The following is a 25,687-nucleotide window of genomic DNA, read 5'->3' on the forward strand; positions in this document are numbered from 1 at the left end:
TGATCTTCTAAGTAAAAATCTCCAGCAAGCACGAAAACAAATTTATTACAGTACCAAAAAAGGAGAGGGGTGGGAAACTTTCTACAGATGGAAATTTTGCAGCTGTTGAGAAGACACAACTTGGCAGCAATTTATAAGAATGCTACTGTGTCCAGTAGAATGCTATATTCAACAGCACTAAAGTTTACTATCTTGTTCTAGGCATAAACAAAAACAATTATAAATTAATGCCAGTAAAATGAACTTGACTAATTAGAATAGTGAAGAAAATGTACATAGGGAAAAGTACAACTCACATTAAGAATACTTACATTTAAAAATTTACAAATACTTACATTTTTTGCCGTCATGTCAAACTGTATTCGATTTAAAATTCTGTAAAGCCATTAAAAAACAAACAAAAAACAAAAACAAAAAAACTTCGTCTTCAATAACTCCTTAAAAGAACATCCTGTTAAAAGGGGAAAAGAGAGGGAACAGTAATATAATAACAATAATAATAGGCAATGTTCATGTCATATTTACCAAGTGACATGCATTGTTCTTTAAGGGGATCATTTAAATTAATCTTCACAACACTATGAGACATATACCATTTTAACCCTCATTTTCCAGATAAAAATTTGGGCTTACAGAAGTTAAAAAATTTGACCAATCAACTCAGCTAACAAGTGATAAAACCTGGGCTTTGAAATATCATACTATGTTACTTTAGATAATGCAATGAAAGAAACACCAAGGCTTATTGGAGAAATAGCCAATTCCAGAGCTGGGGCAGGAGATGTACAAGATATGACTAGAACATTTTATTGTACAGTAAGGAAGAGCTCAAGAAATGATGGAGATATATCAAAAGTATACAGGAGCCAGCCTAAAGGGCCTACAACTGGACAATCTGGAACAACTGAGCGCCAAAGTATACAGTGACAGTAACTGATTATGACTATAAACTCTTTGAATAAAGTAATGATCCAGGACAGCATACTGATAAAAAGCAGATTAAATGAAATAATGAGGAGGAAGGGAAAGCTCTTCTTTGCAATTCAATACCAACTAGTAAATAGAAAGGAATAACGACGTAAGAAAACCACCAATTTGTAAACATCATAATAACTGATTAGACAAGGATCATTATTGGATACTACAACTAGTGGGTGAAAGTGGGTGAGAAAAAGGATATTTACACAGTCTTGAAATATCACCCCACAAAATACCTACTAATTCAAATTTTACAGTGAAGAAACCTGACACACACCACATAGCCAAAGTAATCAAACCTATCAAATAACCACCAACAGTGGCACAGACCAACATCATGCGTCTCCACAAGTGCACTGAGATGGATATAATATCACTTCTGAGGTATTTCCATCCAAATGCATAACCTAAATCTAATCATGAGGAAATATCAGAGAAATTTAAATGGAGGGTCATTCTATAAAATAACAGGTGAACTTTTCAAAAATGTTACTGTCATGAAAGAAAAAATAAAAAAACTTGACTAACAGTCCCGATTTAAAAAGACAAAAATCACATAAAAATTAAATTCCAAGTATGATCCTGAAGTGGACTCTGGACCAGAAAAAAATACCTCCTATGAACACCATTATTAGGGCTACTGGAAAAATTGAAATAGAGTCCACAGACTGGATAATAGTATTGTTTCAGTGTACCATTTCCTGCTTTTGATCAGAGGACCATGGGGATTTTTAGGTGGATGTGCTTGTTTTTAGAAAACATACACCAAAATATTTAGAAGTAGAAAGGTATGATAGCAGCAACTAGCTTTCAAATGATGAAAAAATATATATAATCTGTATATAGAGATAAAGTGGGAATGATAAAACAAATGTGGCAAATGTTGGCAACTGGTTAATCTGAGAAAAGGGTATTTAGAAGTTATTTGCCCTACTTTTGCAACTTTCCTCTTATTTTACCATCATTTCAAAATTAAAGATTTAATAAAGAAATTTAAGGGGAAGGAAAAAATAAAATTTAATTTGGAAAAGACCATAAACAATAGGAGCTTGAAGAAACAGGAACTCCAAAATGTCCATCTCATACACTAGAATTGGAATCTATAAGTAAAACTTTGTAGGCAAAAAAAAAAAAAAAGTATTCTTACTTTTCTTATTTTTTAACTTTTTAAAAATGTTATTTATTTTAGAGAGAGTCCACGCACACAAGAGCAGAGGAGACAGAGGGAGAGAGAGAATCCTAAGCAGGCTTCACGCTCAGCACAGAGCCCGACATGGGGCTCCATCCCACAAACTGGTGAGATCATGACCTGAGTGGGAAACATGAGTTGAACACTCAACCAACTGAGCCACCCAGACACCCTGAGCATGGATTTTTTTTAATTTAGGCTCAATCTCAGCTCTGACACTTAGCTGTGTGACCTTGAACAAAGTGATTTAACCACTTTGAGCTTCAGTGTCCTCATTTGAAAAACAGGTATACTGAGTTTTTCAGGGTTATGTTAAGCAGTAAATTAGGTACAATCTGTCCAAATGAAAATCATCAGATCCACCAAGTTAATACACCAAATTTTATTCATAAAACACTGAACATTCCTAATCACAAAGAGTCAATTTTATTTAAAAAAATTTTTTTAATGTTTAGTTATTTTTGAGAGAGAGAGAGAGAGACAGAGTGCGAGCAGGGGAGGCGCAGAAATAAGTTCTGGGAGACACAGAATCTGAAACAGGCTCCAGGCTCTAAGGTGTCAGCACAGAGCCCGACATGGGGCTTGAACTCATGAACCACGAGACCATGACCTGAGCTGAAGTCGGACACTTAGCCAACTGAGCCACCCAGGCATCCCACGAAAAGTCAATTTTAAATATTTTTAAGATTACCTTCTGACCTATTGAAATGTATTTTTTTATTCTTTTTTTTTAACGTTTATTTATTTTTGAGACAGAGAGAGACAGAGCATGAATGAGGGAGGGTCAGAGAGAGAGGGAGACACAGAATCTGAAACAGGCTCTAGGCTCTGAGCTGTCAGCACAGAGCCCGATGCGGGGCTCAAACTCACGGACCACGAGATCATGACCTGAGCTGAAGTCGGACGTTTTAACCGACTGAGCCACCCAGGCGCCCCTGAAATGTATTTTTTTAATGTTTATTTATTTTTGAAAAAGAGAGAGACAGAGTGTAAGTGGGGGAGGGGTAGAGAGAGAGAGGGAGACCCAGAACCCAAAGCAGGCTCCAGGCTCCAAGCTGTAAGCACAGAGCCCCACACAAGGCAAGGCTCGAACCCACGAACCGCAAGATCATGACCTGAGCCGAAGTCAGAGGCTTAACCGACTGAGCTACCCAGGTGCCCCTAAATGTACAACAAAAAATAAGGAAGGGTTTTCCATTCAAAGTTCCTGTTAAATTTTAGAAACCTGCTAGATCTATCTAAGGCAGATATTGTTGCCTATCCAGTATCTTTCCCTCTTCTTCCTTAGGAGAAGTTGAAGGTGGCAATATGCCCAACTAAAGAAAAGTACTACATTCTCACTCTCCCTTTCGGATGTGCTGATTGTATGACATAATCCTGGTCAGTGAAATATAAGCAGACATCATTGGGTTGAGCTACCAGATTCAACTAGTAAATGTCCTTTTTCCCTTCTCCCATTTCTTCATTCCAGAATATGGTTGTAATGGTCAGAATTGCTTCTAGCTTCATTACAATATTCAGTATTCAGTATGGTACTGTATTTCCTAATGGCTGGGCTATTGAGCAACACTGTGATATTCACCCAACTAAAAGAAAAAAACTAACAGAGCGTTATTATTTCAGCACACAATAACAAGTGGCTACCAATAAAATACTTCTTAACCACATTAATTAACTTTAACTTAATTTTGTTTAGTATTCCCTTTGTATCCTCTCACCAGAACTAAGTACAAATTAAAACCTCTAAATGTTACCTAAATGATAAATGTTTGAAACAGAGCCAAAGCACATGGATTTCTTGAGTAAATTTACATTAACATCTCTGTGCCTCAATTTCTTCATCTTTAATATAGTAATAAATAGCACTTAATTCAACAAGTCAAGATAACATATGGCCTAGCACAGTGTAAGCCCTCAACGTTAGAGAAAAAATAGTTTGCCGTTTTCTCATGACAAATTAAGGTTTCTTCTTCCAAAGTAAATAATACATAATTCACATGTAGTAGAAGTAAAAAATACCACACCATAAATCTAGTTTAAAAAGGAAACAATGTGTCTAATTGTGGTTAAGAAAAACTCTTCTAAAATTAACAAAAGTAGGCAATAACTTTATTCATTGATTTATTTATTCATTCAGTAAGCACTGAACACTGTGCAAGGCACTAATCTAGGCACTGAAGACATCGTAGTAGATGAAAGAGCAAGCATAAACCTTCAAATGTAATTTAAATTATGTAAAATTACATTAAGAAAAATGTTATAAAAAGAAATGGGATTATGATAGAGATCTGCCTCATTCAATTAAAAATGAAGAAGTATGCTATACTGCCTTTGAGTGAGAGCGTATAGCCTTTGATTTAAAAATACACATTTCTAATAAAAATTTTTTAAATACTAGATAAATAAACAAACAAACAAACAAACAAACCACATTTCTAGGGCACGTGGGTGGCTTAGTAGGTTAAGCGCTGACTCTTGGTTTCGGCTCAGGTTATGATCTCACGGTTTTGTGGGTTCGAGCTCTGCATCAGGCTCCATGCTGACAGTGCAGAGCCTGCTAGGGATTCTGTCTCCCTCTCTCTCTCTGCCCCTTCCCCACTCGCACTGTCTCTGTCTCTCTCAAAATAAACTTTTTTAAAAAAGTAAATAAATAATAAATAAAAATGCACATTTCTAAGTATTTTTAAAGCTTTTGCTTTTAAACATTGTCTTCAATCTAAAATTTATTTGCAACATATGATTAAAACCAAGTATCTAGAAAGTAAATACACATGGCACTGAATATTTCAAGAAATTGCCATCTTTGGTGGCACTGGTGATTTTCAAAGATAAACCAGCCATGTGCACTGATGCATTATGTTTTATCCTAGCTCAACAACTGTATACTTTTTCCTGTCACTAAACTCTTCAGTTGGTTAAAAAATAAGTTGGATTTCTTCTTCCAGCTTCATGAACACATTATGTCAAGCTCAAAAAGTCAATCTTTGTGACCTCACCATCTGCCATGATCTCTTGTCAGTTTCAAACAATGCAACTCCCACAGATGGTCTCAAAATGCAAATGCTTTTCCTTCCCAATCACAATTAGCAGCTCTGGCCACAAAGCCTTTCAAAATGGTACAGCACTAATCAAAATAAGGAGAAGGAATAATTATGGGTAAGTCTGTAGGATTAACATCACCTAAATCTGGGTATGTAGACTTTCTAACACTGCTGAAAAAGAGGCTATGAAAAAATTACATTTCAGCAAAGGCAGCATATTTAAATGAAGACATTACTAATTTTAAAAACATGCCCATGTTTCAAAGTCTGGAGAACATACAAAACAATAATCAAATATCTAAAGAAACAAATAATCAGCCATGATCCCACCTCTCAGAGGCAACTACAATAAGCTTTGGGTATAACATCCTTCGGTGTTCTCTTTCTGCACTCTGACTCCCGTAAGTGGTATTAATGAGAAGATATTTTCATACAAAGTGGTAGTATGTAACTCTTTCTTAGGTGATGAGCATTTCCAAACACTCTCCTAAATGCTTCACAGGCATGATTTCATACCATTCATACCACAACTCTATCAGATAAATATTATTACATGTTTAAGATGACAAAACTGAGCTTTAGAGAGTTGAAGTAACTTGCCTGGTTAACCAACTGTGTAAATGGCAATGCCGGTATATCAACCTGGGATCTCAGACCAGTAGACATGTTCTTAATTATTATGCTAATTTCCATAATATATCTGACTTGAGATATAATAGATTCTCAAAATATAACAAAATATGCAATTACTATTACAATACATGTATACAAAAGGATAATTTACTACACCAACAATATCCTTGAAAGTTTCATATGGCACAGGTCACATATCTTTGGGTCAGGTTTTAACCTTTTTTAGTTCTTTCTCTTTTTTAATTTCAATATTAAATTGAAATTTTCTTTATTTTTGAGTACATAAGTAAACTTCATTTTTTTTATAGCTACATAGTATTCCTTTACATCATTGTATCATAATTTATGATATAGTCCCCTAGCGATGGACATTTAGATTTCCTAAGGCTACAAACTGGTGTCAGTAATCACATTTTAATGACTCAATCCTTAATGTTTGATCTGGTCTCCGACTACCTCTCCATCTCTGTGTTGAGTCACTTCCTCTCTCTGATCTAATTCTACTGGTCTTCTGTCAGTTCCTCAAAAACATGCTCCTCCTGCCTCAGGGCCTCCACACATGCTGTTTCCTCAGCCTGAAATATTCACCAAAGTTAATTCCTATCCTTTAGATTTCTTCTCAGTGTCACTTCCACAGGGAAAACTGTCCCTCTCCTGCTACCAGACTAGGTCAGGGTCTCCCTCTATTTACCCTCTCGTACGTTCTTCTTTCACAGTACACACCAGCTTGTCATTATCTATTTATTTGTGCGATTATCAGAATGTGGCCTATCTCTGACAACTAAAGTATAAGTTTCATGAGGACAGTGACCCTATCTGTTCACTATTATATATACCCAGTGTCTGGTACATGGTTAGAACTCAAGTGATATTTGTTTTTTGTTTGTTTTAAAGAAAACATTTATTTGATGAATTACATACTCAATATTTTATTTTTTTCATCCTTTAATAGCATGATAATCTCGGAGCACCTGGCTGCCTCAGTTGGAACAGCATGCAACTCCTGATCTTGGGGTCGGTCGTGTTGGGTGTGGAGACTACTTAAATAAATAAATAGAATGATAATCTCATCTAACAATGACTTGAAAGCAGAAAATGAAAAGGTTTTTAACCATATAACACATTTACACCTCTGAAATGTCATTAAGCTATATAGGATAATTTTGAGTGACAATTTTCTACCATGAACAGAAAGGTTTTTTTGGATCCAGCAGTGTATTTGTGTTTCATTAATTTTTTTTTTTTGTTATAAGAAAAATATTTATAAAAGGGCATATTTAATTTCACTAATTTTTAAGGTGAAAACAACAGTACACAAGCGTAAAATCTGAAAAACACTTTTACCAAAAGCTACTCTTCCAAAGAACCGTCAACATTTTACAAAGGAAAAGAGGGGCACCTGGGTGGCTCAGTCGGCTGAGGGTCTCACTTTGGTTCAGGTCATGATCTCCCGGTTCATGGGTTCAAGCCCTGTATCATGCATGTTGACAACTCAGAGCCTGGAGCCTGTTTCAGATTCTGTGTCTCCCTCTCTCTCTGCCCCTCCCCTGCTTGCAGTCTGTCTCTCTCTCATGAATAAATAAACATTAAAAAAAAAATCTTTAATTAAAAAAAAGGAAAAGAAAATTGGTTTTATGTTCATTGCTTATTTTTTAACTTGAAAAAAATTTTCCAGTGTTACATAAGCTTTTATTCAGGATCCTGAGCAACAATAAAAACTGATTAATACTACAAGCAATCAATAACAACTTTTAACAGTCTTCTACAGACATGCAGTGAAATGATGAATAATGTTGTCTCAGCGCTACTCATTCATTTATTTATTCAATAAATACTTACTGAATGTCTGCTGCATGTCAAACACTAGGCTGAGCATTAAAGATACTACGAGAAACAATAACAGTCCTTGCCTTTGTGGAACCTACATTTAGGCATTAAACATGCATTTTATAATTAACTACTTTATGACAATTACTGTAGGTGCTACTACAGTAGGCAAAAAAGATGCAAAGAAAATATGTACACTAAAGGACTGGGCCTCCAGTGGTTTTAGAGATTTCTTTCAGGAAGTGAAGTCTGAGCCAAACTCAACAAACAAGCAAAGTTTGTAAACCAGAGGCAAAGACAGAGGGTACAACACAGCCAGAGGGAACAACCAGCAGCACAGGGAGATGAATGCTCATGGGAAGAAAAGCCTATGGGAAGTTGCAGAAACTGAAGGAAGATCCAGGTACCTGAAAACATAGGGCAAATGGGAGGGCTGCTAAGAGATGACACAAAAGCCAGAAAGAACAAAAAGGTGCACAGTGAAACGTCATCTGATTAGTGGGAAGCCTCAAAAAGATTTTAAGCAGGGAGCCAAACATCTGAACCAGAGAGATACTAAATTACGTTCACCAAAGATTATGTAGAAATTACTTGCATCCTAATTATTTAAAAACTAGCAATATCAGCTATATTCTGGAATTCTTTAGTAACTGAAATGCTCACTCACTTCTTGGGTACATCAGATAAGTTTATAATTACCATCCATAATCCATTTATCTAACAAATTTGACTCAAAGAAACAAAACTCAAAGCAAATCCCAGAAATGAGAGGAAAAAAAAAAAAAAAGGTCTCCAGCCTTCAAGTTAGCTTTCACAAAACCCATGCACTAGTCAGTAACTCAAGTCCTCAGGCTTTCCTTCATGTTATTAATTTTAATTAACATAAAATTCTTATTAAATTTGCTTATCTTGATTTTCAGGTGTCAAGCCAATTATATCCAGTAGAAAAGATGCAGTAATAGGGGAACAAATGGTTAGCTAGTGTTAGGGAGAGTACATTAGCAAAGTAATTCACAACTGATAGCTTAATACTAAAGAAAGATTAGACATAGAATTACATTTCACCAAGTAAATTCACTGAAGTACAATTCCTTCCTTATTCCCTGACAAAATTGGGACTTATGACATGTTCCTTATATGTGCTTCTATATTGAAACCTAAGTGATATATTTGTTTCAAACATTTTCATAGATTATAACATTTATTACCAGTTCTCACTCATTGAAAACAAGTCTACCCTGATCAAAGAAGCAATGTTAGAAGATATCGCCCAAATTTAAAACAAAATCACATTTCAAAATCGTGCCAAGACCTAACAGAAAGGTTCTTTAGTGCAAGCCAAATTTTTTTTTTTTTTTTGCAAGCAGTGCAAGCCAAATTTTAAACCATTATTCATTTATGTACAATGACAACACGGATTCAATCACTGGCTGCACATATGCTCTTCAGCAAAGTCACATTTCCAGATCAACACAGCTTTAGATTAGTAATACAAATGTTAAGACTTATCCCAACTTGATCCATCACAACAGGCCAGGTGACTTTTTAAAATATCATTTGGGTAGTAACAAATTTAGACAAAGTACTGTACAAAGAACTATGCAAGCATCAAACGTTCAATTTACCCAAGAGTGCACAAAGACAAAATTGGAGGCAATCAAAAAGGAGTAATCTGTGAGGAAAATAGTACAATTTCCAATTGTCATTTGGAATACCACCGTACTTATATAGGTACCTAATCTATATTCAAATGAAAATGAAACAATTTTAAAATCAGCATCATCATAAGAGCTATTTACTATATAAGTCCTCAAAATAACTGTGCAGAATAGTTATTCCATTTTAGGGGGTGGTGGTGGGGGGAGAGGTACTAAGTCAGAAAGCTTGAATAACTTTCCCAAGGTCACAGAGAACCAAAATTTACAATAAAGTTTACAGAAATGAGATGTTACTATATATATGTTCGATGATATCATGAAAAGATGAGTTCCAAGCAGTTTTCATTTTACATTTAAGATTTTTAGGAGATTGAAGGTTTGTGTTATTTACAAATGTTGAAGAATATAAACTAAATACTACAGTTTAAAATGATCTAAAAGCGACTTCTGGGAAAATGGCAGGTCATAAGAACATTTGTCTTACGTGCATGAGCTCCCATCCTTAAAGATAATTATTGCATAATTTTTAATTTGATTTATTTAGTATTTACTAAATATTTAATAATAAACCAAAATTAACATTGATTAAAAAAAAAGAGGACAGCGGGGCGCCTGGGTGGTGCAGTCGGTTGGGCGTCCGACTTCAGCCAGGTCACGATCTCGCGGTCCGTGAGTTCGAGCCCCGCGTCGGGCTCTGGGCTGATGGCTCAGAGCCTGGAGCCTGTTTCCGATTCTGTGTCTCCCTCTCTCTCCGCCCCTCCCCCGTTCATGCTCTGTCTCTCTGTCCCAAAAATAAATAAACGTTGGAAAAAAAAAAAAATTAAAAAAAAAAAAAAAAAAGAGGACAGGAAAGGTAGAAAGTACAAAAAGGTACAGAGTGAAACGTCATTCTCCCAATGTTATTCCTCCATCTGCCTATTTCCTACCTATCTCATTTATACCTCTGTATGGACAAGTCTCAAAACTTAAGTTTCTGATGTATCTGCCCCAGGTTTTTTTAAGCATATACAGGTAAAATGAAAATGGTCTAGTTTTCCTATTTTTTAAAAAAGCTAACATTTAGTTCTGTATCTTGCTTTTTTTACACTTAACAATACAGCATTGAGATCTTGCCAAATCAGTACAAAGAGAATATCCTTATTTCCTTTTACAACTGCCTGTAATATAACATTTAACCAGTTCCCTCTTGTTAGAATTTGGGTCTCCAATCTTTCCTATTATAAGCAATGGCTCAATGAATAACCTTATACACACATAATTTTGTATGTGGAATTCTTTGATCTAATGATATATATACACCTATACAAATGTTGCTAAATTGTCCCCGACAGGTGTGAAAATTTGCATCCCAACCAGCAGTATATAAAAGTACTTGTTTCGCCATAGCTTCACCAGTACAGAATGTTTATTAGTGTTTATTAAAAGATTTTTTAGATGACATTTACTTGCAATTTTTTTGTTCTTTTTTAGTTTATTTGATGATCATTACTTGTCTACTTTTTTTTTATGTTTATTTTGAAAGGGGGAGGGTAGAGAGACAGGGTAAGAAAATCTCAAGCAGGCTCCCTGCTCAGCATGGAGCCCAACATGGGTCTCAGATCTCATAACTGAGATCACGACCTGAGCCAAAATCGAGTCGATCACTTAACCAACTGAGCCAACCAGGCACCCCTACTTGTCTACTTCTTGATTTAGCCTTTGCAATATGCATCTCCAATTCTAAGAAAAAAACAAAAACCAAAAACTTGTCAGTGTTTTTACTGGATGTCAATCCTCCCTAAATTAACTTAATTTAGAAGTTTCACATCTTAAAAATGTTGAGTCCTCTTACCTAAGAACAGAGTATATATTTCCATTTATTTAAATCTGCTTTATGCCCTTCAGGGATATTTACAATTTTTCCTCATGTAGGTGTTATGGGTGGAACTGTGTCCTGCAAAAAGATATGTCCAATTCTTAATTCCTAATCCCTGATACCTATGATTGTGACCTTATTTGGAAATTAGGGTTTTTGTAGATGGAATCAAGATAGGGTGAGGGCACACTGGAATTAGGGTGACTCCTAATCCAATATGACTAGTGTTCTTTAGAACAGGAGAAGAGAGGGGCACCTGGGTGGCTCAGTCGGTTAAGCGTGTGACTTCAGCTCAGGCCATGATCTCATGATTCATGAGCTCAAGCTCCACTTCAGGCTCTATGCTGACAGTTTGGAGCCTGGAGCCTGCTTCAGATTCTGCGACTCCCTCTCTCTGCCCCTCTCCTGCTCACACTCGGTCTCTCCTTCTCTCTCAAAAAATAAATAAACCTTAAAAACAGTAAAAAAAGTAAAAAAGAACAGAAGAGATAAAGACAAAGACACAAAGAGAAGTCAGCCATGTAGAGATAGAGGCAGAGACGGGAGTTATATACTGCCACTAATCAAGAAATGCCTGGAGGGGCGCCTGGGTGGCGCAGTCGGTTAAGCGTCCGACTTCAGCCAGGTCACGATCTCGCGGTCTGTGAGTTCGAGCCCCGCGTCGGGCTCTGGGCTGATGGCTCAGAGCCTGGAGCCTGTTTCCGATTCTGTGTCTCCCTCTCTCTCTGCCCCTCCCCCGTTCATGCTCTGTCTCTCTCTGTCCCAAAAATAAATAAACGTTGAAAAAAAAATTAAAAAAAAAAAAAATGCCTGGAGCTACCAAAAACTGGAAGAGACAAGGAAGGATCCTCTCCTAAAGGCACCAGAGGAAGGATGGTCCTGCCAACAGTTTGATTTTAACTTCTAGCCTATAAAACAGTGAGAGAATAAACTTCTATTGTTTTAATCCACCTAGTGTGTGGCACTTTGTAATGGCAGCCCTAGGAAACCAACACACTATGTTTTATACATTTCTTTTTTTTTTTTTTTTAATTTTTTTTTCAACGTTTATTTATTTTTGGGACAGAGAGAGACAGAGCATGAACGGGGGAGGGGCGGAGAGAGAGGGAGACACAGAATCGGAAACAGGCTCCAGGCTCTGAGCCATCAGCCCAGAGCCCTACGCGGGGCTCGAACTCACGGACCGCGAGATCGTGACCTGGCTGAAGTCGGACGCTTAACCGACTGCGCCACCCAGGCGCCCCTATACATTTCTTTTTATAGCTATCCCCAGGTTTTGCTGTTGTTGTTTTAGCTGGCTGTTGTCCTTTTACACATGGAATTCTCCATCATAGCCTCCAAGCTGTTTGTATGTAATAAAGTTACAGATTTCTATTTGCTAATTTTATACCTCACTACAAAACTGAATTTTTTACTATCTGTGGTAGTTTTTCACTTGACTCTTGGGTTTTTCAGGTATAAAATTATATGAAACTAGGGATTACTGGATCTTTCGAGCTTACAGAACAATGGAGGTAGCCTGATTACTAATCTCTCTCAGCTTCCCCAAACAGATAGAAAATAAACAAGGAGAATAAATAAAACCACACAGGACTCATGCCTTCAACATTATCATTACTAAGAGGCAGAGATTACAGCAACCTTTAAGTTAGGTATAAGTAAAGGAAAACAAATAAAGTCTCTACCTTCTTTTAGTCTGTGGATACAGAGAGTGAACGGAGGCTATGAAGATTCAATGAAAAAGAGCACAGGGGTACAAAAAATTCAGAGGAAACACATACAGAATTACCCCAAAGAGTAAAATAATTAAGGTGAAAATACTGAACACAAGGTTAGGACTATATAATAGTTCATAGCTCTAGTGATGTGAAAGTATCTAGAAACCACTGAACCAGCAGTGGTAACCACCCAGAAACAGTGCTTCTGGTGGCGAATTGCGTATACAGATAGAGAGAGGAGATGGTAACTCTTGCAGACAAGGCATTTAATGGAAAAAAGGCAATAAGAGGGAGAAATCAATTACACATCCTATAGAAACAAAATGGGAACACGACATACCAACCCTTCTTCTACCCTTTTCCTGCACCACCAAAACCACAAATTCATAAAAAAAAAAAAAAAAAAAAAACCAAAAAAACGAACAAACAAAAAACTGAACAGAATAGGGAAGAGTAGCAGAAGAACCTTAAAACTAGACACACTTTGTTCACAGAAGGAAGAGACACAAAAGTAAGTATATGCCTACTAAAGTACTGCAACAATCAGAAAAATACAAACAAAAGGTTTTCTGTTGATAGTTTTCTCTCCCAGAACCAATCATGGAGTTGGGAAAAACCAGCACTCACTTCAAACTGAATTAAATATCTCCAAACAAGAATTTGAAGATCTGAAAAAAACCTTGAATCAGAAATACAAAAACAAAGAATCAAAACAGACAAAAACAGAAAGAAATTAGAGTTGAACTCCATAAATAGAAGAAAAGACAAAATCATATAAGAAATGAAAAATTAAATTGCTGGGGTGCCCAGGCGGCTCAGTTGGTTGAGCATCCACCTTCGGCTGAGGTCATGATCTCAAGGTTTATGAGTTCGAGGCCCACATCAGGTTCACTCCTGTCAGCGCGGAGCCTGCTTCAGATCCTCTGTCCCCTTCTCTCTGCCCCTCCCTGCTCATGCTCTCTCTCTCAAAAATAAAAATAAACACATTAAATTTTTAAAAAGAAATGAAAAATAAATTATAAGGCACACATGAGAAAGAATAGATTTTAATGAAAACTCAATAAATGTTGTTGAAGAAAAGGAAGAAAATGATAAAGAGAATGAAAATGACATAAAGAAAGAAGCAAAAGCGTCAGAGAGAAACTGTCTGAAATGGGTAACAGGAAAAGAACATTAGTATTATTGGTGTCCCTACTGAAGAAAATGAAATTAATGGGACAGCACTAACATTGTAACTATAACACAAGAAAACTTTCCAGAAATAAAAGGCCTGAATCTACATATGGAAAAGGCCTATCAGATACTTGAGAAAACTGATCCAGAACGATCAACTTGGACACATATCCTTGTAAACTGTTTAAAGAAAAAAAAAAGCAAAACAAAATTTTATGGCATCCAGGCAAAATGATAAAACAATTCACAAAGATAAAGGCAAGGGAATTAGACTAGCATGAGATTTCTCAAAAATAACATATAAAGCAAGACAACAGTAGAGCAGTCTTTTCAAGAAACTTAAGGAAAGAAAATGGAAACCAAGGATATTATACCCTGCTAAGCTGTACTTCAAGTTTCAAGGACATCAAAAAGCAGTTTTGGGGGTATGCTCCTTGACATTGGTCTTGGCAATGATTTTGGGGGGGGGAGGGGTTGACACCAAAAGCAAAGGCAACAAAAGCAAACATGAACAGGTGGGACTATATCAAACTAAAAAGCTTCTGCACAGCAAAGGGCACCATCAACAAAATGAAAAGGCAACCTACTAAACGGGAGAAAATATTTGAAAATTATATGTCATAAGGGGTTAATATCCAAAATATATTTTAAAAAGCATGGAGTTCAAAAACAAAAAACAATCTGATTTTAAAATGGGCAGAGGAACTAAACAGACATTTTTTCTAAGAAGACATACAAATGGCAAAAGGGTACATGAAAAGGTGCTTATCACTAATCATCAGAGGAATGCACATCGAAACCACAATGAGATACCATCTCACACCTGTCAGAATGACTGCCATCAAACAGAAGAGATAAGTGTTAGTGAGGATGTGGAAAAAAGGGAAGCCTCGTGCACTGTTGGTGGGGATGTAAATTGGTGTAGTCACTATGGAAAACAGCATAGAGTTTCCTCAAAAAATTAAATTAAATTTTAAAAAATTAAAATTGCCATATGATCCAGCAATCTCACTTCTGGGCATATATCCAAAGGAAATGAAATCACTAAACCCACTATCTCAAAGAGATATCTCCACCCCCATGTTCATTAAGCATTTACGAAAACCAAGACATGGAAACAACTGAACTATTCATCAACAGATAAATGGATAACGAAAATGAGATGTGTATATAGAGAGAGTGGAATGTTATTCATCTTTTTTTTTTTTAATTATTTTAATGTTTATTTATTTTTGAGAGAGAGACAGAGTGTGAACAGGAGAAGGGCAGAGAGAGAAGGAGACAGAGAATCCAAAGCAGGCTCCAGGCTCTGAGCTGTCAGCACACAGCCCAACTCGGGGCTCAAACTCACAGACCACGAGACCATGACCCTAGCTGAAGTCGGACACTCAACTGACTGAACCACCCAGGCGCCGTGAATGTTATTCATCCTTACAAGGGAAGGAAATCCTGCCATTTGTAACAACATGAATGACCTTGAGGGTGTTATGCTAACTGAAATAAATCAGAGAATAACAAATACTGTATAATCTCACTTTATGTGGAATCTAAAAAAACTGAACTCATAAAGACAGAATAGATTGGTTGCCAGAGGCAGGGGGTGGAAGTTGGCGGTAAATTAGGTGAAGGCAGTCAAAAAGTACAAACTTCCAGTTATATATTCTGAGGATATAATGTACAGCATGGTGACTACAGTCAACAATACTATATTGTATATTTGAAAGTTGCTAAGAGAATAAATCTTAAAAACACTAATGGCAAGAAAAGAATTTGTATTAACTACATGAGATGATAAACGTTAATTAAAGTTACTGTGGTCATTACTTTGCAATATATATACATATTAAATCATATGTTGTACACCTTATACTCAGACAATGTTACATGTCAATTATATCACTAAAACTGGGGAAAAACCCAGTTTGAATATGATGTAACCTAACAAATACTATGCACGTGTGCCCTTTCTGAGCAATCTATTAAAGGATTAGCTTTATCTAACCAAATTATGTCTGGAAAAATTTTTCAAGAGGACTTCCAGTGAGCATTTTATATACTCAATTGTAGACGTAAAACTAAAACACAACTGGGATCATGGAGGGAAGGACAATATGTAAACAGTACATGCTTTGACAAAGTATAAAAAATGCAACTAAAAACTGTTAGGAGAGAGCAAAAAAAAGGAGGAAAGTAAAGTAACATCATTGATTGTTACATATTTAATGGGTGAGAGTCAAAGAATACCATTTAAAACTGATAGTAAAAAGTTAAGTTTAAAAAAAGGAGATGAGGATGTGGACAAAGTGGAGCCTGGTGCACTATTGGTAAGAATATAAAATGATGCAGCCACAGGGACACTGGGGTACCTCAGTCGGTTGAGCACCCAACTTTGGCTCAGGTCACGATCTCATGACTCCTAAGTTTGAGCCCCACGCTGGGCTCTCTGCTGTCAGCACGGAACCCGCTTCAGATCCTCTGTCCCCCTCTCTCTCTGCACCTCCCTCACTTGCATTCTCTCTCTCAGAAATAAGTAATAAACATTTAAAAAAATGGAGCAGCCACTGTAAAAAACAGTATGGAAGCTCCTCAAAAAGTAAAAAATTAAAAATAGAGGGGCGCCTGGGTGGCTCAGTCAGTTGAGTGTCCGACTTCAGCTCAGGTCACGATCTCACGGTCCGTGAGTTCGAGCCCCGCGTCGGGCTCTGGGCTGATGGCTCAGAGCCCAGAGCCTGCTTCCAATTCTGTGTCTCCCTCTCTCTCTGCCCCTCCCCCGTTCATGCTCTGTCTCTGTCTGTCTCAAAAATAAATAAACGTTAAAAAAAATTAAAAAAAAAAATAGAATTGCCACATGATCCAGCAATTCCACTTGTGGGTATACACCAAAGAACTGACAGGAGGGTCTTGAAGACATATTTGTACACCCATGTTCAGAGCAGCATTATCCACAACAGCTAAAACATGGAAGCAATCTGTGTCCATCAATGGATGAATGGATAAGAAAAATGTGATATATACAGAAAAACTAATAGTATCCAGACTTTAAAAGGAAAGAAATTATGACATGTGCTACAACATGGATGAATCTTGAGGATATTAGGCTAAGTAAAATAAGCCAGTCAAAAAAAGACTAGCACCAGAGGCTGGGAAGATAGTAGAGTAGGAGGACCAGAAGCTCACCTCATCCCACAGATACAACTAGATAATGCTCACATCAGCAAAAATAACCCAGAAAATGACCCGAAAACTGGCACAACAAACTCTGCAACCAAAGATCGAGTAGAAGCCACATCAAAGAAGGTAGGAAGGACAAAGGCTCAATTTAGAAGAACAGACCATGGCTATCTGCAGTAGGGAGGGAGCTGTGGTACAAGGAAGGGGGAAAAACAGACTAGCACACTAGGGAGACTGCACATAAAAGATGAATCCTCATAGCATTTGGCTTTGAAGGTGAGAGGGGCTGGGGCACCTGGGTGGCTCACTTCGGCTCAAGTCATGATCTCAAGGTTTGTGAGTTCGAGCCCCTCACTGCACTGACAGCAGAGAGCCCACTTAGGATCCTCTGTCTCCCTCTCTCTCTGCCCCTCCCCCACTCATTCTCATTCCCTCTCTCAAAATAAATAAATAAACTTAAAAAAAATTTTTTTAATGAAGTTAAATATTTTTTCATGGTTCGTGAGTTCGAGCCCTACATCGGTCTCTCTACTATCAGCACAGAGCCCACTTTGGATTCTCTGTCTGCCTCTCTCTCTGCCCCCTACCCTACCCATGCATGTGCACTCTCTCTCTCTCTCTCTCTCTCTCTCTCAAAAATAAATAAACATTAAAAAAAGAAGAGGAAAAAAAATCTTAAAAAGAAAAAAGTGAGAGGGGCTGAATTTCATGCGTTCTTAAAGCCAGTGGGACTTAAAGGCTGGAATTTGAAAACTCAGCAGGCTCAGCTCTGGGAGAGACCTAAGAACTAAGGAAGTTGATGTCCCATGCTAAAAGAGACAATGACAGGGGTACCTGGGTGGCTCAGTTAGCTAAGCATCCGACTTGGGCTTAGGCCATGATCTCATGGTTTCTGAGTTCCAGCCCCGCACTGGGCTCTGCACAGATAGTGCTGAGCCTGCCTAGGATTCAATCTCTCCCTCTCCCTGCCCCTCCCCTGCTCACTCCCTCTTTCAAAAAAAAAAAAAAAAAAAAAGACCAGTGACAAACAGCCTCCAGAGATACAGCATAGAAGCTACAGTTTGAAAAACTCCTGGGGCAGACAGGAGGGAGTTATTTACTCATCTCAGAGCAGGTCCTAGAGACGCAGTGATGCAGGGAGAGAGACCTCTCCAGGAACAAAGGTGCTGGCAGGTGCCATTTCCCTCCCCTGCCTCCCAGCACAAAGCACATGGCTACCTGTAAGAACCACGTCAGCACCAACACTCACCACCTAACTTGCTCACAACAAGCCTCGCTCCTCCATGCTTGGGCAATCTGCCCTTCCCAGTCACACTGCCTGAGTCCTGGCCCTGCAGGTCCCTTCCTCCCAGAAGACCAGTGCAAACCTTGCCAACACCATGTACCCAACATGAGCGTTCTGCAAGGCCTAAGTACTGGTGACAGCAGCAGCAGGTCTCATTTCACAAGCAGAAGTTTTGGCTGGGACCAAACACTGCCCACAACAGGTAAAAGGAGGTCTGCAAATGACAGGACTGAAGAAAAATGCACACAAGACACAACAGCAAGGCACAGGCAATATACACAGGAGACACTCCCTGAAGCACCAGGTCCTGAGGAATGGGACACTGCACAGCAGGGCATTACAGAATCTCTTCTTCACATGGATATTATCTTCAAGATCAAGAGATGCAGCTCACTTTCCTAACACATTGAAACAGACACACAGAGTTAGACAAAATGAGGTGACAGAGGAATATATCTCAACTGAAAGAACAGGACAAAAACCATAGCAAGAGACCTAAGCAAAACAGATATAACTAATATGCCTGACAGAGAACTGAAAGCAATGATTATATAGATACTCACTGACTTGAGAAGAGAGGAAGACATCAGTGAGACCCTTAACAAAGAGATAAAAAAGAACTAATAAATGATGAAGAACACAATAAATCAAATTAAAAATACTTGATGGAATTAATAGCAGGCTACAGGAGCAGAAGAACGAATTAATGACCTAGAAGACAGAGTAATGGAAAGCAATCAAGCTGAGTGAGAGAAAAAAGAATATGCAAATTGAGAACAGTCTTGGAACTCAGTGATGCCATCAAGTGCGATCACATTCACATTAGAGGGATCCCAGAACAAAAAGAGACAAAAGAGAGAAGAAAATTTATTTGAAGAAATAATAGCTGAAAACTTCTCTAATCCAGGGAAGGAAACAGATACCTAGACCCAGGAGACACAGAGATCCCCCAACAAAATCAACCCTAGGAGGTCGACACCAAGACACATAGTAATTAAAACGGCAAAAAGTAGTGATAAAGACAAAATTTTTAAAGCAGCAAGTGAAAAGAACACAGTTGCATACAAAGAAAACCCCATAATGCAAGTAGGGGATTCTTAGGCAGAAACTTTGCAGACCAGAAGGGAGTGGCATGACACAGACAAGGTGCTGAAAAGGAAAAATCTGCAGCCAAGAATACTCTGCCAGCAAGGCTATCATTCAGAATAGAAGCAAAGATAAAGAGTCACTCAGACAAACAAAAACTAAAGGAATTCATGACCACTAAACCAGCCCTACAAGAAATATTAAAGGGGTTCTTTGAGTGCAAAGGAAAGGCTATTAGTGAGAGTATGAAAAGCTGGAAACACAAAAACAGTAAATATAAATATATCTGTAAAAATCAATCAAGGAGTCCACAAAACAAAAGGGTGTGTAATATGACACCAGATACCTAAAATGTGGCAGGGAGAGAAGTAAAGAATGGGCTCAAACTTAAGTAACAATTAACTTAATACAGACTACTATATATGCAGATGATATCATATATAAAAACCTAATGGTAAAGAGAAGTCAAAAACTAGTAATAGATAAACAAAAAATAAAGGGAAAGGAATCCAAGTATATCACTAAAGAAAGCCAGCAAAGCATTAAAGGATCAGAGAAAAAACTACAAAAACAACCACAAACAAGTTACAAAATGGCAATAAATACATATCTATCAATAATTATTTTGAATGTAAATGGACTAAATACTCCAATCAAGAGAGATAGGGTGACGGAGTATATTTAAAAAAAAAAAAGACTAGTTTAAATGCTACCTTCAAGAGACTCATTTCAGACCTAAAGACACCTACAAATTGAAAGTGAGGGGATGGAAAAACATTTATTTTGGAAATAGACACCAAAAGAAAGCTGGAGTAGCAATACTTTTATTGGACAAAACAAACTTTAAAGCAAAGATCGTAATAAGATATAAAGAAGGACACTATATAATAATCAAGGAGACAATCCAACAGCAAGATATAACAATTATAAATATTTATGTACCTAAAATGAGAGTACCAAAATACATAAAACCATTAACGACAAACATAAAGGAAGTAATCAATAATAATAATAATAAAATAATAGCAGGGGATGTGATCACTCCACTTGTATCATTAGACCAATCATTCACACAGAAAACCAACAAGGAAACAATGGCTTTGAATGACACACCAACCAGATGGATTTAACAGATATATTCAGAACACTCCATCCTAACACTGCAGAATATGCATTCTTTTCTAGTGCGCATGGAGTATTCTCCAGAATAGATCACCTATCAGGCCACTAAACAAGTCTCAACAAATTTAAAAAGACTGAAATGATACATGCATCTTTTCTGACCTCAACACTTTGAAAGTAGAAATCAATCACAAGAAAAAATCTGGAAGGAGCACAAATAATGGAGGTTAAATAACACGATACTAGGGTGCTTTGCTGGCTCAGCTGGTAGAGCCTACAATTTTTGATCTCAGGGTTATGGGTTCAAGCCCCACACTGGGTATAGAGCTTACTTAAAAACAAACAGGGGAGGGGCGCCTGGGTGGCTCAGTCGGTTGAATGTCAGGCTGTAGGCTCAGGTCATGATCTCACAGCTCTGTGAGTTTGAGCCCCGCATCAGGCTCTGTGCTGACAGATCAGAGCCTGGAGCCTGTTTCAGATTCTGTGTCTCCCTCTCTCTCTGCCCCTAACCCACTCACATTCTGTCTCTGTCTCTCTCATAAACCTTAAAAAAAATAAAAAAACGGGGGTGGTGCCTGGGTGGCTCCATCAGTTGAGTGTCCAACTTCGGCTCAAGTCATGATCTCACAGGTTCATGAGTTCGAGCCCCATACTGGGCTCTGTGCTGACAGCTCAGAGCCTGGAGCCTACTTCGGATTCTGTGTCTCCCTCTCCCTCTACCCCTCCCCCACTCACGCTCTTTCTCTGCCTCTCAAAAATAAAAGAAACATAAAAAAAAAAAAATTAAAAAACAAAACAAAACAGGGGCACCTGGGTGGCTCAGTTGGTTAAGCATCTGAATTCAGCTCAGGTCATGATCTCCCAGTTCATGAGTTCAAGTCCCACACTGGGCTCACCGCTATCAGAGCAGGGCCCACTTCAGATCCCCTGTCCCCCTCTTTCTGCCCCTCCCCTGCTTGCACGCTATCAAAAATAAATAAAACATTTAAAAACAAACAAACAAAACATGCTACTAAACAATAAATGGGTCATATGAGAAACCAAAGAAAGCAAAAATTACATCTAAACAAACAAATGAAAATGGAAACATAATGGTCCAAAATCTGTGGGATACAGCAAAAGCAGTTCTAAGAGGGAAGTTTATATAGCAATATAGGCCTACCTCAGAAAGCAAGAAAAATCCCAAATAAACAACCTAACCTTACACCTAAAAAAGCTAAAAAAAAAAAAAAAAAAAAAAAAAAAAAAACCAGAACCAGTAGAAGGAAGGAAACAATAAAGATTAGAGCAGGAATATAGAAACTAAAAAAACAATAGAAAAGATCAACAAAACCAGGATTAGTTCTTTGAAAAGATCAAAAAAATTGATTAAGCTCTACCAGTCATAAAAAAAGGGGGGGGGGGGGAAGGGGCCTCAAAGAAACAAAACCACAAATGAAAGAGGAGAAAAAAATCAACACCTCAGAAATGCAAACAGTTGTAAGAGAATATTGAGAAAAATTATAAGCCAACAAACTCTACAACTTAGAAGAAACAGATAAATTCCTAAAAACATACAACCTACCAAAACTGAAGCAGGAGAAATAGAAAATTTGAACAGATTGGTTACCTGCAATGAAATTGAATCAGTAATCAAAGAACTCCAAACAAACAAAAGTCCAGGACCAGATGGCTTCACAGGAGAATTCTACCAAACATTTTTTTTTTTTTTTTTTCAACGTTTATTTATTTTTGGGACAGAGAGAGACAGAGCATGAACGGGGGAGGGGCAGAGAGAGAGGGAGACACAGAATCGGAAACAGGCTCCAGGCTCTGAGCCATCAGCCCAGAGCCCGACGCGGGGCTCGAACTCACAGACCGCGAGATCGTGACCTGGCTGAAGTCGGACGCTTAACCGACTGCGCCACCCAGGCGCCCCTCTACCAAACATTTAAAGATGAATTAATACTTATTCTTCTTAAACTATTCCAAAAAATAGAAGAGGAAGGAAAGCTTCCAAATTCATTGTATGGGGCCAGCATAACCCTGATACCAAAATAGATTAAAAACACCACAAAGAAAGAAAGAAAGAAAGAAAGAAAGAAAGAAAGAAAGAGAAAGAGGGAACTACAGGCCAATATCTCTGATGAACATAAATGCAAAAATCCTCAACAAAATTCTAACAAACTTAATCCAACAATACATTAAAAATCATTTGCTGGGCACCTGATGGCTCACTTGGTCAAGTGTCTGACTCTTGATTTTGGTTCAGGTCATGACCCCATGATTCTCTGTGCACTGACAGCAACAGAGCCTGCTTGGGATTCTCTGTCTCCCTCTCTCTCTGCCCCAACCCTGGCTCACATGTGCACACATAAACGCTCACTCTCTCTTAAAAATAAATAAACAAGTGTACCTGGGTGGCTCAGTCAGTTAAGCATCTGACTACTGATTTCTGCTCGTCATAATCTGGCAAGTTCACGAGTTAGAGCCCCGCATTAGGCTCCTCGCACTGCCAGTGTGGAGCCTGCTTGGGATTCTCTCTCTCTGCCCCTCCAGCACATGCTCTCTCTCTCTCAAAATAAATAAACTTAAAAAAAAAAAAAGAAATTTAAAATACATAAATAAATAAACATTAAAAAAAATCATTCATCACAATCAAGTGGGATTTATTCCCAGGATGCAAGGGTGGTTCAATACCTGCAAATCAATCAGTGTGATACATACCATCAATAAAAGAAAACACAAAAATCATATGGTCATTTCAATAGATGCAGAAAAAGCATTTGATAAAGTACAATATCCATGCATGATAACAAAGCCAGTTTGGAGGGAAGGTACCTCAACATAATAAAAGCCTTACAGGAAAAATCCACAGCAATCATCATACTCAATGGAGAAAATCTGAGAGCTTTTCTCCTAAAGTCAGAAACAAGGCAATGATGTCCACTCTCACTACTATTATTTAACATAGCACTGGAAGTCCTCGTCACAGCAATCAGACAACAAAAAGAAATAAAAGGCATCTAAATTGGTAGGAAGAAGTAAAATTTTCACTATTTGCAGATGACATGTTAGTATATATAGAAAATCCTACAGACTCCACCAAAAAACTAGTAGAACTGATCAATGGATTCAATAAAGTCTCAGGATACAAAATCAATGTACAAAAATCTGTAGCATTTCTAGGGGCATCTGGGTGCCTCAGTCAGGTAAGCATCGGTTCGAGCCTTGCATTGGGTTCTGTGCTGACAGCTCAGAGCCTGGAGCCTGCTTTGGATTCTGTGTCTCCCTCTCTCTCTGTCCCTCGCCCACTTGCACTTTGTGTGTGTGTCTCTCAGAAATAAATAAACATAAAAAAAAAGAAATCTGTAGCATTTCTATACACTAATAATGAGGCAGTAGAAAAAGAAATTAAGAAAACAAACCTAGTTACAATTGCACCAAAAATAATTAAAAAACCTAGGAATAAACTTAACCAAAGAAGTGAAAAAACTGTACTCTGAGAACTATAAAATATAGATGAAAAAAATGAAGACAACACTAAGAAATGGAAAGACATTCCATGCTCATGGACTAGAAGAACAAATAATGTTGAATAACAAATAAAAAATATTTTAAAAATGTCTTTACCACCCAAAGCAATCTACAGATTTAATGTAATCCCTATTCAAAATATCAACAGCATTTTTCACAGAAGTAGAATGGACAATCCTAAAACTTGTATGGAACAAGTTATGACTCCAAATAGCCAAAGCAATCTTGAAAAAGAAAAACAAAACTGGAGGTATCACAATTCCAGACTTCAAGTTATATTACAAAGCTGTAGTAATGAAGACAGTATGGTACTGGCACAAAAACAGAAATCTAGATCAATAGAACAGAATAAAAAACTCAGAAATAAACCCACAATTACATGGTCAATTAATCTTTGACAAAGGATGAAGGAATATGCAATGGGGAAAGAGTCTCTTCAACAAATGGTTTTGGGAAAACTAGAGAGCTACATGCAAAAGAATGAAACTGGAACAACCACAAAAAAGAATTAAAATGGACCACTTTCTCAAACCATACACAAAAATCAATTCAAAATGGATTAAAGACCTAAAGGGAGGCCTAAAACTATAAAAATCCTAGAAGAGAACACAGGCACCAATTTCTTTGACACTGGCCATAGCAACATTTTTCTAGGTATGTCTCCTGAGACAAAGGAAATAAAAGCAAAAATAAGCTATTGGAACTACATCGAAATAAAAAACTTTTGCACAGCAAAGGAAACAATCAACAAAACTAAAAGGCAACCTACTGAATGCGAGAAGATATTTGCAAATGACACCTCTGATAAAGAATGGGTTAGTATCCAAGATATATAAAGAACGGATACAACTCAACACCCCAAAAACAAATAATCCAATTAAAAAATGGGTAGAAGACCTGACTAGACATGTCTCCAAAAAGATATACAGATGCCCAACAGACATATGAAAATATACTCAGTATCATGCATCACCAGGGAAATGCAAATCAAAACTACAATGAGATATCACCTCATTTAGAATGGCTAAAATCAAAAACACAATAAACAACAAATGTTGGTGAGGATGTGGAAAAAAAGGAATTCTAAGTGCACTGTTGGTGGAAACGCAAACTGGTGCAACCACTGTGGAAAACAGTATGGAGGTTCCTCAAAAAGTTAAAAATACAACTACCCTATTATCCAGCAATTGCACTACTGGGTATTTACCCAAAGAATACAAAAATACTAATTCAAAGGGATACATGCACCTCTATGTTTATTGCAGTATTATTTCCAAAAGCAAAATTATGGAAGCAGCCCAAGTGTCCATCAATAGATAAATGGATAAAGGTGTAGGGTGTGTGTGTGTGTGTGTGTGTGTGTGTGTGTGTAGATAGACAGATAGATAATTATTTAGCCATAAAAAAGAATGAAATCTTCCCATTTACAACAAAA

The 25,687-nt window shown here is 37.5% G+C and overlaps 1 protein-coding gene across 3 annotated transcripts in view; it reads right to left on the reverse strand.

Moving 5' to 3' along the window:
• TFDP2 (transcription factor Dp-2) overlaps window positions 1-25,687 on the reverse strand; it is a 179,159-nt gene that overhangs the window by 124,681 nt on the left and 28,791 nt on the right. For all 3 annotated transcript variants that reach the window (XM_030329193.1, XM_030329191.1, XM_030329190.1), the window contains exon 2: window positions 336-451. In XM_030329193.1, coding sequence (XP_030185053.1) covers window positions 336-350 — 15 coding nt within the window. In that variant the 5' untranslated portion in view covers window positions 351-451. The remainder of the gene's footprint in view (window positions 1-335; window positions 452-25,687) is intronic.

Source organism: Lynx canadensis, chromosome C2, assembly GCF_007474595.2.
Source record: "Lynx canadensis isolate LIC74 chromosome C2, mLynCan4.pri.v2, whole genome shotgun sequence".
Lineage (NCBI taxonomy): Eukaryota > Metazoa > Chordata > Mammalia > Carnivora > Felidae > Lynx > Lynx canadensis.